At 46.9% G+C, this 17,228-nt stretch overlaps 1 protein-coding gene across 2 annotated transcripts in view; it reads left to right on the top strand.

Moving 5' to 3' along the window:
- Window positions 1-17,227, top strand: part of LOC139540930 (fibrillin-2-like) — an 88,254-nt gene extending 71,027 nt beyond the window's left edge. For both annotated transcript variants that reach the window (XM_071345003.1, XM_071345004.1), the window contains exons 34-64: window positions 54-176; window positions 890-1,012; window positions 1,146-1,307; window positions 1,446-1,514; window positions 1,613-1,738; window positions 1,907-2,032; window positions 4,146-4,295; window positions 4,450-4,521; window positions 4,745-4,870; window positions 5,335-5,460; window positions 6,029-6,154; window positions 6,273-6,389; window positions 6,552-6,680; window positions 6,920-7,039; window positions 7,955-8,080; window positions 8,253-8,405; window positions 8,585-8,650; window positions 9,026-9,151; window positions 9,297-9,416; window positions 9,573-9,695; window positions 10,362-10,493; window positions 10,678-10,803; window positions 11,004-11,210; window positions 11,362-11,487; window positions 11,603-11,725; window positions 11,919-12,035; window positions 12,177-12,305; window positions 12,441-12,560; window positions 12,851-13,082; window positions 13,713-13,872; window positions 14,015-17,227. In XM_071345003.1, coding sequence (XP_071201104.1) covers window positions 54-176; window positions 890-1,012; window positions 1,146-1,307; window positions 1,446-1,514; window positions 1,613-1,738; window positions 1,907-2,032; window positions 4,146-4,295; window positions 4,450-4,521; window positions 4,745-4,870; window positions 5,335-5,460; window positions 6,029-6,154; window positions 6,273-6,389; window positions 6,552-6,680; window positions 6,920-7,039; window positions 7,955-8,080; window positions 8,253-8,405; window positions 8,585-8,650; window positions 9,026-9,151; window positions 9,297-9,416; window positions 9,573-9,695; window positions 10,362-10,493; window positions 10,678-10,803; window positions 11,004-11,210; window positions 11,362-11,487; window positions 11,603-11,725; window positions 11,919-12,035; window positions 12,177-12,305; window positions 12,441-12,560; window positions 12,851-13,082; window positions 13,713-13,872; window positions 14,015-14,386 — 4,253 coding nt within the window. In that variant the 3' untranslated portion in view covers window positions 14,387-17,227. The remainder of the gene's footprint in view (window positions 1-53; window positions 177-889; window positions 1,013-1,145; window positions 1,308-1,445; window positions 1,515-1,612; window positions 1,739-1,906; window positions 2,033-4,145; window positions 4,296-4,449; window positions 4,522-4,744; window positions 4,871-5,334; window positions 5,461-6,028; window positions 6,155-6,272; window positions 6,390-6,551; window positions 6,681-6,919; window positions 7,040-7,954; window positions 8,081-8,252; window positions 8,406-8,584; window positions 8,651-9,025; window positions 9,152-9,296; window positions 9,417-9,572; window positions 9,696-10,361; window positions 10,494-10,677; window positions 10,804-11,003; window positions 11,211-11,361; window positions 11,488-11,602; window positions 11,726-11,918; window positions 12,036-12,176; window positions 12,306-12,440; window positions 12,561-12,850; window positions 13,083-13,712; window positions 13,873-14,014) is intronic.
- Window position 17,228: the final 1 nt, after the last annotated feature.

A 17,228-nucleotide genomic window follows, 5' to 3' on the forward strand; every position in this document is an offset into this window, starting at 1 on the left:
AACATCGTTCTGACCATAGACACTGACCGCATGTTTCTCTCCCTCTCCGGTAGATATCGACGAATGTAACTTCCAGAACATCTGTGTGTTTGGAACGTGTCAGAACCTCCCGGGGATGTTCCGGTGTGTGTGTGACGACGGCTACGAGCTGGACCGCAGCGGAGGAAACTGCACTGGTGAGAAGCACACACCCTCTACCATACTCTGATAACTCTGCCACGGCATCACTACCAAGCCAATCTGGTGAGAAGCACACAGCCTCTACCATACTCTGATAACTCTGCCACGGCATCACTACCAAGCCAATCTGGTGAGAAGCACACAGCCTCTACCATACTCTGATAACTCTGCCACGGCATCACTACCAAGCCAATCTGGTGAGAAGCACACAGCCTCTACCATACTCTGATAACTCTGCCACGGCATCACTACCAAGCCAATCTGGTGAGAAGCACACAGCCTCTACCATACTCTGATAACTCTGCCACGGCATCACTACCAAGCCAATCTGGCAGCCCTCATATTTCGCCATCAATTTGGACTTTGTATTCCCTCGTTGTGCCACTCAATCTCTCTGTCATGTGCAGCCGCAGTAAGTCTGACTTTATCAAGGCTCTTTCTCCAGTCCTCTCAGTCTAAGTGCATAGCTTTCATATAGTGCATGTGTGTGGTTAAAGCATGTGTGTGTGGATCTATGTGTGTTATTTAATGTTGGTCATAAAGTGTGTGTGTGTGTGTGTGTGTGTGTGTGTGTGTGTGTGTGTGTGTGTGTGTGTGTGTGTGTGTGTGTGTGTGTGTGTGTGTGTGTGTGTGTGTGTGTGTGTGTGTGTGTGTGTGTGTGTGTGTGTGTGTGTGTGTGTGTGTGTGTGTGTGTGTGTGTGTGTTCCAGACATTAACGAGTGTGCGGACCCTGTGAACTGCATCAACGGCTTGTGTGTGAACACACCAGGAAGCTACCTGTGTAACTGCCCTCCGGACTTCGAGCTCAATCCAACTGGAGTGGGCTGTGTGGGTGAGTACTGGACACCTGGCATCAGAGCAATGCTAATGTCTGGTAGCCATGGAGATGAAGAACCCTCAGCCAATGAATGAGTGGCAGGAAGTGTTGATGGGTGTGTAACAATAATTCCTTTCCCTCATCTCAGACACACGAGTGGGCAACTGTTTCCTGGACACGTTGGCGCGTGGCGACGGTGGCATCTCCTGCAGCGCTGAGATCGGCGTGGGCGTCACCCGCGCCTCCTGCTGCTGCTCCCTGGGAGGAGCCTGGGGAAACCCCTGTGAGCTCTGCCCACCCATCAACTCCAGTACGTACTATAAAGCTTGGTCGAACCAAATCATGACAGACATGCTCTTTTTGTAGACGAACAAAACATCTTGGCCAATTCCACATATATTTTTGAGGAAAATGTGGTATGATCTTTTTTTTTCTTTTTTTTCTGTAGCGGAGTACAAGACACTGTGTCCCGGAGGAGAGGGCTTCAGACCTAACCCCATCACTGTCATCCTGGAAGGTAAACACTGTTCGTCCATATCTTATTATCCTGTTGTATTTATTAAGAGTATGTCCCAACAAACTAAACCGGACTCCTTCTCCCACTGCCCCCACCAGACATTGATGAGTGCCAGGAGCTGCCAGGCCTGTGCCAGGGTGGCAACTGTGTCAACACCTTCGGTAGCTTCCAGTGCGAGTGCCCCGCAGGCTACTACCTCAACGAGGAGACACGCATCTGCGAGGGTAAGTGGGAAAAGGTCACAGAAGGGTCAAATGAGGTCTTTCTCCAGACTTTCCCAGTATTCATCTGATTCAGTTGATCATTGATGACCGCCTAAAGCCCAAAATAGTAGAAGATTATAAAAGACATTACTGTGTGTAACCATGTGTATTCTGTGTTTGTGTGTGTAGATATTGATGAGTGCACAGCACACATTGGAATCTGTGGTCCTGGTACCTGCTACAACACCTTGGGGAACTACACCTGCGTGTGTCCTCCTGAGTACATGCAGGTCAACGGAGGAAACAACTGCATGGGTGAGTCAGACCACACTGGGTGGTACATACTAAATGATATATACAGTACCAGTCAAACGTTTCAACACACCTACTCATTCAAGGGTTTTTCTTTATTTTTACTATTTTAATAGTGAAGACATCAAAACTATCAAATAACACATATGGAATCATGTAGTAACCAACAAAGTGTTAAACAAATCAAAATAGATTTTAGATTCTTCAAAGTAGCCACCCTTTGCCTTGATGTCAGCTTTGCACACTCTTGGCATTCTCTCAACAAGCTTCATGAGGAATGCTTTTCCAACAGTCTTGAAGGAGTTCCCACATATGCTGAGCACTTGTTGGCTGATTTTCCTTCACTCTGCAGCCCAACTCATCTGAATTGGGTTAAGGTCAGATGATTGTGGAGGCCAGGTCATCTGATGCAACACTCCATCACTCTCCTTCTTGGTCAAACAGCCCTTACACAGCCTGGAGGTGTGTTTTGGGTCCTTGCCCAGTTGAAAACAAATGATAGTCCCATTAAACGCGAACCAGATGTGATGGCGTATCGCTGCAGAATGCTGTGGTATCCATGCTGGTTAAGTGTTCCTTGAATTCTAAATAAATCACAGACAGTGTCACCAGCAAAGCACCATCACACCTCCTCCTCCATGCTTCACAGTGGGAACCACACATGCAGAGATCATCTGTTCATCTACTCTGCGTCTCACAAAGACACAGCGGTTGGAACCAAAAATCTTACATTTGGACTCATCAGACCAAAGGACAGATTTCCACCGGTTTAATGTCCATTGCTCGTGTTTCTTGGCCCAAGCAAGTCTCCTCTTATTATTGGTGTCCTTTAGTAGTGGTTTCTTTGCAGCAATTCGACCATGAAGGCCTGATTCACACAGTCTCCTCTGAACAGTTGATGTTGAGATGTGTCTGTTACTTGAACTCTGTGAAGCATTTATTTGGGCTGCAATTTCTGAGGCTGGTAACTAATGAACTTATCCTCTGCAGCAGAGGTAACTCTGGGTCTTCCTTTCCTGTGGCGGTCCTCATGAGAGCCAGTTTCATCATAGAGCTTGATGGTTTTTGTGACTGCACTTGAACAAATTTTCCAGATTGACTGACCTTCATGTCTTAAAGTAATGATGGACTGTCGTTTCTCCTTGCTTATTTGAGCTGTTCTTGCCATAATATAGATTTGGTCTTTTACCAAATAGGGCTATCTTCTGTATACCCCCCTACCTTGTCACAACACAACTGATTGGCTCAAATGCATTAAGAAGCAAATAAATTCTACAAATTAACTTTTAACAAGGCACACCTGTTAATTGAAAGGTATTCCATGTGACTACCTCATGAAACTGGTTGAGAGAATTCCAAAAGTCTGCAAAGCTGTCATCAAGGCAAAGGGTGGTGTAACGGTCGTCGGATGATGAAGGATCGGACCAAAGCGCAGCGTAGTAAGTGTTCATGATTTATTCTCAAAAAACACTTGTACAAAATAACAAAGAGCAAAACGACAACGAACAGTTCTGTCAGGTGCAGAAACACAAAACAGAAAATAACTACCTACAAAACACAGGTGGGAAAAGGCTACCTAAGTATGGTTCCCAATCAGAGACAACGATAGACAGCTGTCCCTGATTGAGAACCACACCCGGCCAAAACAAAGAAATACAAAACATCGAAAAATTAACATAGAATGCCCACCCAAATCACACCCTGACCAAACCAAAATAGAGACATAAAAAGCTCTCTAAGGTCAGGGTGTGACAGGTGGCTACTTTGAAGAATCTCAAACAGAAAATATATTTTGATTTGTATGACACTGTTTTGGTTACTACATGATTCCATGCGTTATTTCATAGCTTTGATGTTTTCACTAGTATTCTACAACGTAGAAAATAGTCAAAATAAAGAAAAACCCTTGAATAAGTAAGTAGGTGTATCCAAACTTTTGTGTGTGTGTGTGTGTGTGTGTGTGTGTGTGTGTGTGTGTGTGTGTGTGTGTGTGTGTGTGTGTGTGTGTGTGTGTGTGTGTGTGTGTGTGAATAAACATACAATAAACATACAAACAGTTAATGAGTTGTGTATTTATGATGAGTCATTCTCAACCCCGTCTCTGCTGACATCACAGACATGAGGAAGAGCGTGTGTTACCGCAACTTCAACGACACGTGTGAGAACGAGCTGTCGTTCAACATGACCAAGAAGATGTGCTGCTGTGCCTACAACGTGGGCAAAGCCTGGAACAAGCCCTGTGAAGCCTGCCCTACCCCTGTCACCTGTGAGTTGGAACATAAGACACTCGCACACACTCCCATAAACACACATATACACACTCATAGACACACTACCGCCAACTCTTTCATGACAGCCTATAAATACTGTATGTTCCTGGTGCCTATGTTCACTCCGTCGTTTTATCCTCTCCGCCACAGCGGAGTACCAGTTACTGTGTGGGAACCAGGCTCCTGGGTTTATCATAGACATCCACACGGGCAAGCCCATCGGTAAGGTCATCATTAGGTCAAATAGGTTATTCTGGCCTACTGCTTGTTCAGAACAAAAACTGCTGAACTGCCAAAACCGATAGATACTGTAATCATTATGTTATTATGTGGTACTACTGTAGAACAATAATAATACAATATGATATGGTGCTATTATAAAGTGGCTTTATGGAGTAGCTGAGTGAATGACTTCTAACAGAGCTGTTGCTGTATTGTTCGCTAGATATTGATGAGTGTCGAGAGATCCCGGGGATATGTGCAAACGGAGTGTGTATCAACCAGATAGGAAGCTTCCGCTGTGAATGTCCCATGGGCTTCAGCTACAACAATATACTGCTCATCTGTGAAGGTAAGGCTCAGACACACACACACACACACACACACACAATCATCACCTTTTTCCTTCTCATCAAAAAAAACGATCGTAAACATTCCCTCATATACACATACGTACACACTTTATGTGGCCCTCAAACCAAATATACCCGCACACAACACACACACACACACACACACACATTCACACACTCACACTTAATAAGCAGTAAAGTTAATGCTGCCCTCTCTCTCCCACATGAATTGTGAAGACAGACAGCAGAGTATACTGGCCCTGTAGGGGCCTAATGCCAGGGTCTGCCAGTCCAGGGGATTTAAATCACGCTAAAGCACCAAGGAACTGAACCCCAGCCAGTCTGGCACTGTTCTGTTTGGCCCTCCTCAGCCTCTGCATTACCTCACACTGGGTTTTTACTAGACAGTTATGACCACTGTGACTGATGGTCGCTGCCCGCTCTTGTTTTTCATTCCCTCCAGATATTGACGAGTGTAACAGCGGAGACAACCTGTGCCAACGCAACGCCAACTGTATCAACATCCCAGGGAGCTACCGCTGCGAGTGCTCACCAGGCTTCAAGCTGTCCCCAAGTGGGGCCTGCGTGGGTGAGTCCCAACTCTGTGCCTGGGGGCTGCGAGGATTTACCATCTCAGAACAAAAGAGGGAGGGGGGGGGGGAGATGAGGAGAGATGAGATTATGTTGATTGTTTATAAGTGAAATGTACAACGGTGAGTTTCCCTGTTGAGAGATAATTGTTTTGAGAGATAGATGGTTTATTAGTCAATGGGAAAACACACTGAGAAGATCAATATTAATGTATTTAATCTCCCCTACTACCAAACCCCGTTCAAAAGCACTTAAATATTTTGTCTTGCCCACTCACCCTCTGAATGGCACACATACACAATCCATGTCTCAATTGTCTCAAGGCTTAAAAATCCTTCTTTAACCTGCCTCCTCCCCTTCATCTACACTGATTGAAGTGGATTTAACAAGTGACATCAATAAGGGATCATAGCTTTCACCTGGATTCACCTGGTCAGTCTATGTCATGGAAATACTTTGTATACTCAGTGTATATTTTTGATCTCAATGGAACTTCCTGGTTAGATTATTTATTTAAAATAAATGAACTAAAAAGGTGTGTATCTTCTCTCCCTGTGTGTGTGTAGACCGCAACGAGTGCCAGGAGATCCCTAACGTGTGTAGCCACGGAGAGTGTATCGACACCCAGGGCAGCTACCGCTGTCTCTGCCACAACGGCTTCAAGGCCACCGCCGACCAGACAATGTGCATGGGTGAGTAAAGAGTCCCAGTAAACTCAATAGACTTACCATAGCAGACACAGTAGACACTCTGTAGTTTGTTTTCAATCATCTCACCTCGGTCTCACCCCCTGGTCTCGCTCCGTCTCAGATATTGATGAGTGTGACAGGCAGCCGTGTGGGAACGGAACCTGTAAGAACACGGTGGGCTCCTACAACTGTCTCTGCTTCCCTGGATTCGAGCTCACGCACAACAATGACTGCATGGGTACGTATGACATCCCGAGGTATCTCATCATGGAAAATAACACTGTGGCGACAGTTAAGGAGTAGTTCAGTCGAAATGTTAAAAGGGATTCTTTCGAGTAGCATATTTTGAATAATTAGATGAAATCTTATGAACTCTCTCCACTTCCCTGTCCCCCTCCAGACATTGATGAGTGCAGTGCGTTGGTGGGTCAGGTGTGTAGAAACGGCCAGTGTATCAACAGCCTGGGATCCTTCCAGTGTCTCTGTCAGGATGGCTACGAACTCACCCCAGACGGAAAAAACTGTGTCGGTAAGCAACGTCAACACCCTAGCAACTCTAAACCTGGGTCAAGTACATTTGTCGTATACTTTCGAAAATATGATTCATGCTTGATTTAGTTTGCCTGGTACACTGGAGCCAATGGAATGGTCCCCAAAGTGCAACCCCCAAGCTAAATCAAGTATTTGGAAGTATTTGATGTATGTCTTGGGGTGTATAGTGTGTTTTCATTGAGGCGTACTGTATAATCACACAATGTTCTTCCTCAGATATCAATGAGTGTGTGAGTCTTCCTGGTACCTGCTCTCCTGGAACCTGTCAGAACCTGGACGGGTCGTTCCGCTGTATCTGCCCATCTGGATACGAGGTCCAGAACGACCAGTGTATAGGTAGGAGCCCTACACACACACAGACACAAACACACACTCCGTCGCGCATTTAACTATTTGGAGGTGAAAGAGACCATTAACTTTGATGCAAGTTCACACACACTGCATAGCTACCACAGAGAACATGACTTCATTACTTCTGCACATTCTGATCCCACCTGCTCACACAGATAGAGCCAGCACACAACCCCACCTACACATCAGGGTGTCAACGACCTGCAGTGACCCTGCCTTCTGGCCCAACACACACCCACACCACACGCTGTGTAACAGCCTTATAGCCTTGTTGCAGCAGCACCATCTGGCCTTAGAGTGTGTGTATGTATGTATACACACACGTAGCCATCCATACACACACATACACCATCTGGCCTTAGAGTGTGTGTATGTATGTATACACACACGTAGCCATCCATACACACACATACACCATCTGGCCTTAGAGTGTGTGTATGTATGTATACACACATGTAGCCATCCATACACACACATACACCATCTGGCCTTAGAGTGTGTGTATGTATGTATACACACACGTAGCCATCCATACACACACATACACCATCTGGCCTTAGAGTGTGTGTATGTATGTATACACACACGTAGCCATCCATACACACACATACACCATCTGGCCTTAGAGTGTGTGTATGTATACACACATGTAGCCATCCATACGCACACATACACCATCTGGCCTTAGAGTGTGTGTATGTATGTATACACACATGTAGCCATCCATACACACACATACACCATCTGGCCTTAGAGTGTGTGTATGTATGTATACACACATGTAGCCATCCATACACACACATACACCATCTGGCCTTAGAATTTGCCGTGATTTTGCACTCATTCCCTCTCCCGCCTCTCATCCCAATTGCCCTGTCGGTCGCTCACTTTCTCTTCCAGATATCAACGAGTGTGAGGTGGAGCCCAATATCTGCCAGTTTGGCACGTGCACCAACACCCCAGGAAGCTTCCAGTGTATCTGCCAGAAGGGCTTCGTCCTGTCGGACAATGGGCGCCGCTGTTTGGGTGAGAGAGAGAGAGAGAGAGAACTGTACATTACAGTAGTCATTAAATGTCCAAGTAACAGATGTGTTAGAAATCACAGCACCTCTGTCCTTTCCAGCAGACCCACTAGTGGGAGTCTATTGTCTGCTATCCACCTGACTGTGTTTTTTCTCCAACCCCCTCTGTATGACAGATACCAGAGAGAGCTTCTGTTTCACACGCTTCGAGTCAGGCAAGTGTTCTGTGCCCAAGGCCTTCAACACCACCAAGGCCAAGTGCTGCTGCAGCAAGATGCCAGGCGAGGGCTGGGGAGACCCCTGCGAGCTGTGCCCACGCGAGAGCGAGGGTGAGTCACGCGCACGACGCGCACGTTCCACACACACCTCACTTCCAGTACTTTTCCATTCAGTGTTTGTTATGATAACGTATTCCTCAACACAAGCCAGTTGATGAGAACTAAGCCTAGTGGATCCTGTCCTGTCAGTGTGTGTACATTTAACGTCTAACGTCTCCTTGTGTCTCCAGCGTCCTTTAAAAGCCTGTGTCCCTACGGCCATGGATCCCTGCCTGGACTTGGGGACGCCCGTGAGGGTGAGTGACAAGTGACACGACTGCGCCAACCACAGACATACCAACCCCTCAACTGAATCAGCTCTCTGATGACCAGATGTCAAAAATGTCTGGACAATAAACTGTCCTCATCTGTCTTTCTGTAGACATGAACGAGTGTCTGGACAATAAACTGTCCTCATCTGTCTTTCTGTAGACATGAACGAGTGTCTGGACAATAAACTGACCTCATCTGTCTTTCTGTAGACATGAACGAGTGTCTGGACAATAAACTGTCCTCATCTGTCTTTCTGTAGACATGAACGAGTGTCTGGACAATAAACTGTCCTCATCTGTCTTTCTGTAGACATGAACGAGTGTCTGGACAATAAACTGACCTCATCTGTCTTTCTGTAGACATGAACGAGTGTCTGGACAACCCAGGCGTCTGTGTGAACGGTGTCTGTATCAACACGGACGGATCGTTCCGCTGCGAGTGTCCCTTTGGCTACAACCTGGACTACACCGGGGTCAACTGTGTTGGTGAGCTGACCCCTATTGGTGTTGATAATGATGATGATGATGATTAGATATACTTTCCTTCAAGATTACATTCATGTAAGAAGTCAACATACCTGTGGACAAATTCATTTACATAATCACCCTCACCCCCCCCACCCCTCCCCAGACACTGATGAGTGCTCTATAGGAAACCCCTGTGGTAACGGGACCTGTACTAATGTGGTGGGAGGCTTTGAGTGCTCCTGTGATGAAGGCTTCGAACCGGGCTCCATGATGACCTGTGAAGGTATGTAACATCATACAAACACACACCCATGACCTTTACAAATGCTTACGATGATATACCGTCCGATTGTACATTTATTCTTGTATGATAGAATGCTCATGTACACATCTCTCTCTCTCTCTCATTCTTGCGCTCTCCCTCCATCTCTCTCTCCAGATATCAACGAGTGTTCTCTTAACCCCCTGCTGTGTGCCTTCCGTTGTGTAAACACCTTTGGTTCCTACGAGTGCATGTGTCCCTCGGGCTATGTGCTGCGAGACGACCACCGCATGTGCAGAGGTGAGGGGACGCGGCATAACCTACCTCCACACAGGAGTCTCTGTCTCTCTCTGTCTCTCTTTCTCTGTCTCTCCCTCCACAGGAGCCTGTCTCTCTCTCTGTCTCCCTCTCTTTCTCTGTCTCTCCCTCCACAGGAGCCTGTCTCTCTCTCTGTCTCCCTCTGTCCCTCTTTGTCTCTCTCTCTGTCCCTCTGTCTCCCTCTCTGTCTCCCTCTCTCTGTCTCCCTCCACATGAGCCTTTTCTCTCTCTCTCTCAGGAATCTCTCCCTTTTATCAGCAGTCATATGAAAACCCTCAGTAAGAGTAACCCATGTGGGGTAGCTATTATACAGCTGTGTTAAAGTGAAGTTAGTCTATCATCGTAAATTCACCCGGCTGGTTTTATATGGTCGTGCTTTAGAGATGCCAGTTTTACAGTGAACTTGATTCATGGCTGGATTATGAACATACAGTACGTTACAGTATAATCATTCATCTGTTTTAGTAATTTGTTTTTTCCCGCTTCTTATTGGTCAAATGGATCAGTAGCCTAGACATCTTTGTCTATTATTCTTTAAACATTTCCTCTCCTCGTCTCTCGCTCTAACTTGCTTTCTCTCCCTCCCTCTCTCTCTCCCTCCCTCTCCCTCCCTCCCTCTCTCTCCCTCCCCTCTCTCTCTCTCTCCAGACCAGGATGAGTGTTCAGAGGGGCTGGATGACTGTGAGTCCAAGGGCATGTCCTGTAAGAACCTGATTGGCACTTTCATGTGTATCTGCCCCCCTGGCATGCAGCACAGACCTGACGGAGATGGCTGCATGGGTGAGTCTCACACACACACACACACACACACACACACACACACACACACACACACACACTGCAGGAGAGAAACCACTTCTTGAAAGTGATTCCATTTTATGTCACACTCTTCTAAACTCTCATCTTTTCCCATCTTCTCCTTCGTCTACTTCTCCCCATCCTCTCATCCTCCTCCCCCTGGCAGACCTGAATGAGTGTCGCGCGAAGCCTGGCATCTGTAAGAACGGGCGCTGTGAGAACACAGTGGGCAGCTACCGCTGTGTATGCAACGAGGGCTTCCAGCCCAGCTCCACTGGAACGGACTGTATCGGTGAGAATATCACCACAGAGGATTCTGCAGAAGGGCGCACAATCCATCCATGCAATGTCAATGCAGCCGCATCAAAACCAAAGCATGAAAGACTGTATCACCCCTTCCACACACATACTTGATATGCGGCTCCTGTAAATTGCGGACTCATCTCTCCCTCTCTCCCCCTGTCCTTCTCTCCCCTCCCTCCACCCCTACAGATAACCGACAGGGCTTCTGTTTCACCGAGGTGCTCCAGACTATGTGTCAGCGGGGCTCCACCAACAGGAACAGTGTCACCAAATCTGAGTGCTGCTGCAATCTTGGGCGCGGCTGGGGACCCCAGTGTGAGCTCTGCCCACTGCCTGGCACCGTGCAGTACAAGAGGATGTGCCCACTGGGACCCGGGTACACCACCGACGGCAGAGGTTAGCTAGAGGAGAGGACGTGAGAAAGGGGTTGAGGGAGGGGGAGAGGAGATGGTAACGGAACGTGGAAGGAGAAAGGGATGAGAGAGGGTTAAGGGGGGTAAGAGGGGTGTGTGTGTGTATCTAACATTCCCGCTCGCTGTTGTTGCAGACATCAATGAGTGCACGGTGATGCCAGACCTGTGTAAGAACGGCCAGTGCATCAACACCATCGGATCGTTCCGCTGCCACTGCAACGTGGGTTATACCACCGACTTCACCGGCACCTCCTGCATTGGTATGACCCGTCCCTCTCTCTTTCTTATCGGGCCTTGGACCAAACCATCCTGGCTGCGGGGTAGAAATTGCTCTCATTCTGACCTTATTACTCACCACTGTCTGTCGTGTTTTAGATATGGATGAGTGTTCCGCGTCTCCCAAGCCCTGTAACTTCCTGTGTAAGAACACAGAGGGAAGCTACCTGTGCTCCTGCCCCAGAGGATACACTATGCAGCCTGACGGAAAGACCTGCAAAGGTGGGTGGACCCTGCTCCTGGCCACTCGCACAGCCTTCAAGACCAGTCCGATAAATACTGAAACACGAGTTCCCATTTCCCCATGATCCTTCTATCTGAATAGTCTAACATGTTAACTGGTACTTTCATACAATTACATCCAGTATATATGTTTTCTTCACAGTTTATTAACAAATCCACATTTCTACTCCAGATCTGGATGAGTGTTCCACCAAGCAGCACAACTGTCAGTTCCTGTGTGTCAACACCATCGGAGGTTTCACCTGCAAGTGTCCTGCAGGCTTCACCCAGCACCAGACCGCCTGCATCGGTGAGGGGCCATGAACAAGATACACACTTTGTTTAGGGCAATTCTACTTCCGAGAAAAGTCCAAGAACTCTGAAGACTTAAAACTGGTAGTTGAATGGTTTTGAATGAAATCTCATGAATGTGTATCTTCATCTCTCGTAGACAACAATGAGTGTAATGGGCAGAACAGTGTGTGTGGCTCCAGGGCTTCCTGTGTCAACACTGCCGGCAGCTTCAACTGTGACTGTGGGAAAGGCTTCTCTCTGGACACCACTGGCCTGGAGTGTGAAGGTGAGGACCCGACGCACACACACACCGCTCCCCGTCATAAGCACACACACATAACACTCCACCCACTTTTGCTAGTCCCCGTCCCCCCCCCCCCCCAAATGTCTAACCCCCCCATGTCTGTGACTTCTCTTTCAGATGTGGATGAGTGTGGCAGTAACCATCGCTGTCAGCACGGCTGTCAGAACATGATGGGAGGCTTCCGCTGTGGCTGTCCTCAGGGCTATGTACAACACTACCAGTGGAACCAGTGTGTGGGTGAGTGGGACAGACACACACCAGTCACTTACTTAAACCCATTTTGATTCAAGCGGTGCGTACGGCCACAAGATATGTCACTGCCCAGTATTGAGACATAGGCTCTGTGCTCTATGTGTGTCATATTCTCAATGAAGATTCCGGACCTAACTTACCAAGTATCCGCGTCAATGAGAAAGACAAATGAAAGGTAGAACAAAATCTGATACCGTGGGCAGTCTGTGCACAATGTGCTTAGGTTGGTATTTTCCTCATTTTTGACTCTCTCTCTCTCCCTCCCCTTCCTGTAGATGAGAATGAGTGTTCGGGTGCGTCTGTGTGTGGCTCGGCCTCCTGCTACAACACCCTGGGCAGCTTTAAGTGTTTGTGTCCGTCCGGCTTTGACTTTGAACAGGGAGGGGGCGGCTGCCAGGATGTCAATGAGTGTTCCATGGGCAGTAACCCCTGCAGCTTCGGCTGCTCCAACACAGACGGAGGATACCTGTGTGGATGTCCTGGAGGGTACTACAGGGCTGGACAGGGGTGAGTGGTTTCCCAAATGGTGTCAGGTGTACCCACTGATGGGTTGTTGCTGATTTCTTACGGGTTACTCAAAGCTGCGTCTTGGTTACAAGCGTTGGTTTTCTATTCACTTATTGGGTCAAGATATGTATTTATTTTTATTTCAAAAAGACTTCAAAAGCTTTAGGTTGGTCGCAGCACAAAAATGTATTTGAAACCACTGGGAACCACACCCTCATACCACACAGCACTGTACCAACGGTCTAACGCTTATTATCTCCACAAGAAAGACTATCTCCCTGTGTTATAATTAAGCAATAAGGCCCGAGGGGGTGTGGTATATGGCCAATATACCACGGCTAAGGGCTGTTCTTATGCACGACGCAACACGGACTGTCTGGATACAGCCCTCAGCCGTGGTATATTGGCCATATACCACACACCCCCGAGGTGCCTTATTGCTATTATAAACTGGTTGCCAACGTAGTTGGAACAGTAAAAAATATTTTTGGGGTCATACCCGTGGTATACGGTCTGATATTCCATGGCGTTCAGCCAATCAGCATTCAGGGCTCGAACCACACGGTTTATACATGTGGATAAATGTGAGTAGTATGCCCTGATGTCTGTATCTCTCTGTTGACTCCCCAGTCATTGTATAACGGGCCAGGGCTTCCAGGACCAGTATAGTTCAGAGGGAGACGATGAGGACAGTCTGTCTCCAGAGGCCTGCTACGAATGTAAGATCAATGGAGACGTCGGCAAGAAGGGCCGACACAGACGTCACGCTGCTGGGGACAACGACCTCAAGGTGCTGTCTCTACACTCTTTTCTGCTCTTTTGTGGTCTCCCACTCGTTCTTACATCTACAGGTTCTAAACGTCTACCAGTTGTGTGTTGTATGTGGTTGTTATGTCGCTATGTGCTGACCCTCTCCTCCCTCATCTCTCCAGGAGGTGAGCATGGCCAGCGTGGACACCCAGGAGTCCATCCCCATGAACCTGAGCCTGGCCTCGCTGCACAACAAGGAGCCCCTGCTGGAGCTGCTGCCGGCCCTGGAGCCCCTGGAGCACCATGTGCGCTACGTCATCACCCACGGCAACCAGGGCGAGCACTTTCGCCTGCTGGAGCGCCGCGACGGGAAGAGCGTGCTGAGGTTGGGCAGGAAGTCGCCTCCCCCTGGCTCCTACCGCCTGGAGATCGCCAGCCTGCCCCTGTTCGGGCCGCGGCGCCTCCGACAGCTGGAGGAGGAACATGACAGCGACTACCTGCTGGGAGAGATAGGAGACGCCCTACGCATCAAGCTGCACATCCACCTGCACTGAGCTGCAAGCACTCCAACCCTCCCTAGGCTCCCTACTTTCTTCCCTTTCAGCCCCTGGACTGACTTTATAATGACCCCTCTGACCCTTGACCTTAACCCCAGGACCATCCCCAACCAATCGGGGTAGGGGGCTTTGAAAGACTGAGTCAACCAGCCCAACCACCACTTTTTAATTGTCAAGGTTCTTTTCTTTTCTTTTTTTACCCCCCCGACCCACCCCTCCTATTCCACTTGGAGAAGGAGTGGAGGAGATTACAGAAAGGTATGCAGTGTTTGGACCACAAACCCCTGCCATTTTAGATTTTACACACAAAATGGCTGACGAGAATCCATGAAGCACTTGGATAAGTGGCAATGGAAGGAGATGCACAAAAAAAGCTGAACATTTTTGAAATGGTAAAGAAAGTGTTATAAAGTAGAAGGAAGAAGTATTTTACTGTTGAGTTGAGTTCGTGTAGGACAATCTTCTTATGGTGAAGTGGAAATGTAAGAACCACTGATTTGCTAGGAGACAAATAGGGGTGTGTGTTGGTGAATGGTGGTCCAAGCAGTCCCTCGCCTGTCTGTAATCTCTGTGAAATCACAACACTGGGGTTAGAGGTCATGCTTCACCCTACTCAGTATTCTAACGTGTCAGTTAATGTATTGTAGTGTTAAAAAAATGTTCACAAGAAGGACTGCAACATTTACGCAACATGTCAGGTTTAACACTAATGTAATGGAGAGTTGGTCATCATGCATAGTATCAATTCTAGGAGTAAAACACCAGCTTTATACTGTTTATAATCATGCTTTTATGTAAAGCAGTGGTAAGCAGGGACTCTCTGGTGTGATGCCGTGTGCTACTGGCCCGTGTTCTGTTACCTCAATTCTTCTCACTCATCTCCTCCACTCACCATACATTAGCGCTGTTGTAATGCCTCCTCTGGCCAGGAGAGGGCCACACTGTCCCTCAGCATGAACCATGTCCAGAGACAGAGGTAGAAGTTCGCCCCTAATCAGTGTTCCAGGTTCAGATCTTGTTTTATCTCCTAAATGGTTAGGATTGGGGTAGGATAATCTGATCCTAGCTCTGTGGTTAGGGGCAATGTCTACCTCGAGCCTTAGGTCCTTTCTCCAATAGGCTGCCAGGACATTGTACTGCAGTTTTATTATCATGCACTGAAACTGCTCATTGAATTTAATCAGGGAGATTTGCTTCGAAACGCAGCAAACAGGTCCTGAGGGATTCAGCTTTTCTGAGAGTTGACATTCTGACTGGCAGTGAGAACTCTTGGACGGCTGAACCATCTGCTGCCCATAGAGAAACATGAAACATAGCTGGGGATGAAAGATACTGTAACAACCTCAATGGTACATGACAACGCTACTGCAAACAGACAGTTAACGTTTGAGATTTGTATAGAACACATAAATGCACACACATATACAACACACACACACAGGTGAACTCTGAACCTTACTGAAAACAAGCATCCATCAGGGCATACTTTGTTTTTTTCTCTCAATGAGAAAAAGGTGCTAAATACTTCCCTCTTACGCTGTACAAAAAAAAGATTGCGGTCTTGAATCTTGATTGCGGAAAAAAAAGTGACATTTTTACTAGGTTTTTTTTGTTTTGTGTTTGTCTGTCTTTTGTAATGTCTTAATGCTGAGAACCAATATTATCGAACTTGCTTCTTGAAAATGTAATTGTATATTTTTAAGTGAAATGTAGATGTTTTTGTTGTTGTTTTTAAAAAGCGTCAAGGCTGCCCAAACCAAATACTTATTGTAAACCCAAGGTTGAAGTCCTTAAAGTGCTGGTGACTTTGTTCTGCTCAGAAAAAAAAGAAAAAGATCAAATCGAATCCTAAAGTGGCATCCATTTTGTGATCATGCAGTAGATTAGAACATGGCCTTAATTAAGTACCGCTGTTTACCTATCATTGTCCTACTCAGCTCATACTGTAGTCTCTGAGCTCATAATGCCGTCGGTTAGTGGGTGCGGAGTTCCAGCAGCCTAGTCCTCGATAAGTTTGTGCAACGGACCATAGGTGTTGGCAAGACGGCACTAAACAGATCTTGGACCAGGCTAAATTGAGTGTCAGTGACCAAAACACACAGCTACAGTAACATTCTCACTCTACAGTATGTCTCAGTATTGTGAAGTTGACACTGTAACAAGCCTATAGGATCAATGCAAACGGGGCCATCTATCTCACACTAGCAGTGAGCGTCTCTGTCTAGTAACCTATCTCTGGTGCCCAACTATGATTTTGCTCTCTGAACATGCAAGGTTACTGCACTGTTCCCACAGCCTGGGCTATATTTATGCATAAAACATTTAACATGGGAACTTTGTATACTTTGTATCATTTTGTATCTGGTTTGTTATTTTATTTGCCACTATGTTAAGGAAAGAATGTGCGTGTGCATACTGTATCTCAGCGGCAACCTTGAACTTCACTGTTATCAATGCCCGGTCGGTCAATGCTGATTTGAATTTGAGGGAGTAAAGAACTCAAACGTTAGTTCTTCAGAGGTGTTTAGGGGGGGGGGGGGGGGGGGGTAGAGAATGTAGACTCAACACCTATAGATCTCTCAGAAACCAGCTGACGGTTTCAATAAGAATCATTAAACCATTACTCTATCTAGGGCAAAACTGAACATCCCTCACAAACTAGTCTTTTCCAATTTTCAAAACTCTTATTTTATGCTGGGACAAAATCCATCCACCCAAGATTTATCATCTATTGGGTACACATTTGCAATCTATCAAATTTGTATGATTCTCATTATTTTGTAAACTTTTGTCAGTGACATAAATGGCAATAAAAGTATTGTGGGTTATATTTTTAAAG

The sequence above is a fragment of the Salvelinus alpinus genome, chromosome 16 (assembly GCF_045679555.1).
Source record: "Salvelinus alpinus chromosome 16, SLU_Salpinus.1, whole genome shotgun sequence".
In the NCBI taxonomy this organism is placed as follows: domain Eukaryota; kingdom Metazoa; phylum Chordata; class Actinopteri; order Salmoniformes; family Salmonidae; genus Salvelinus; species Salvelinus alpinus.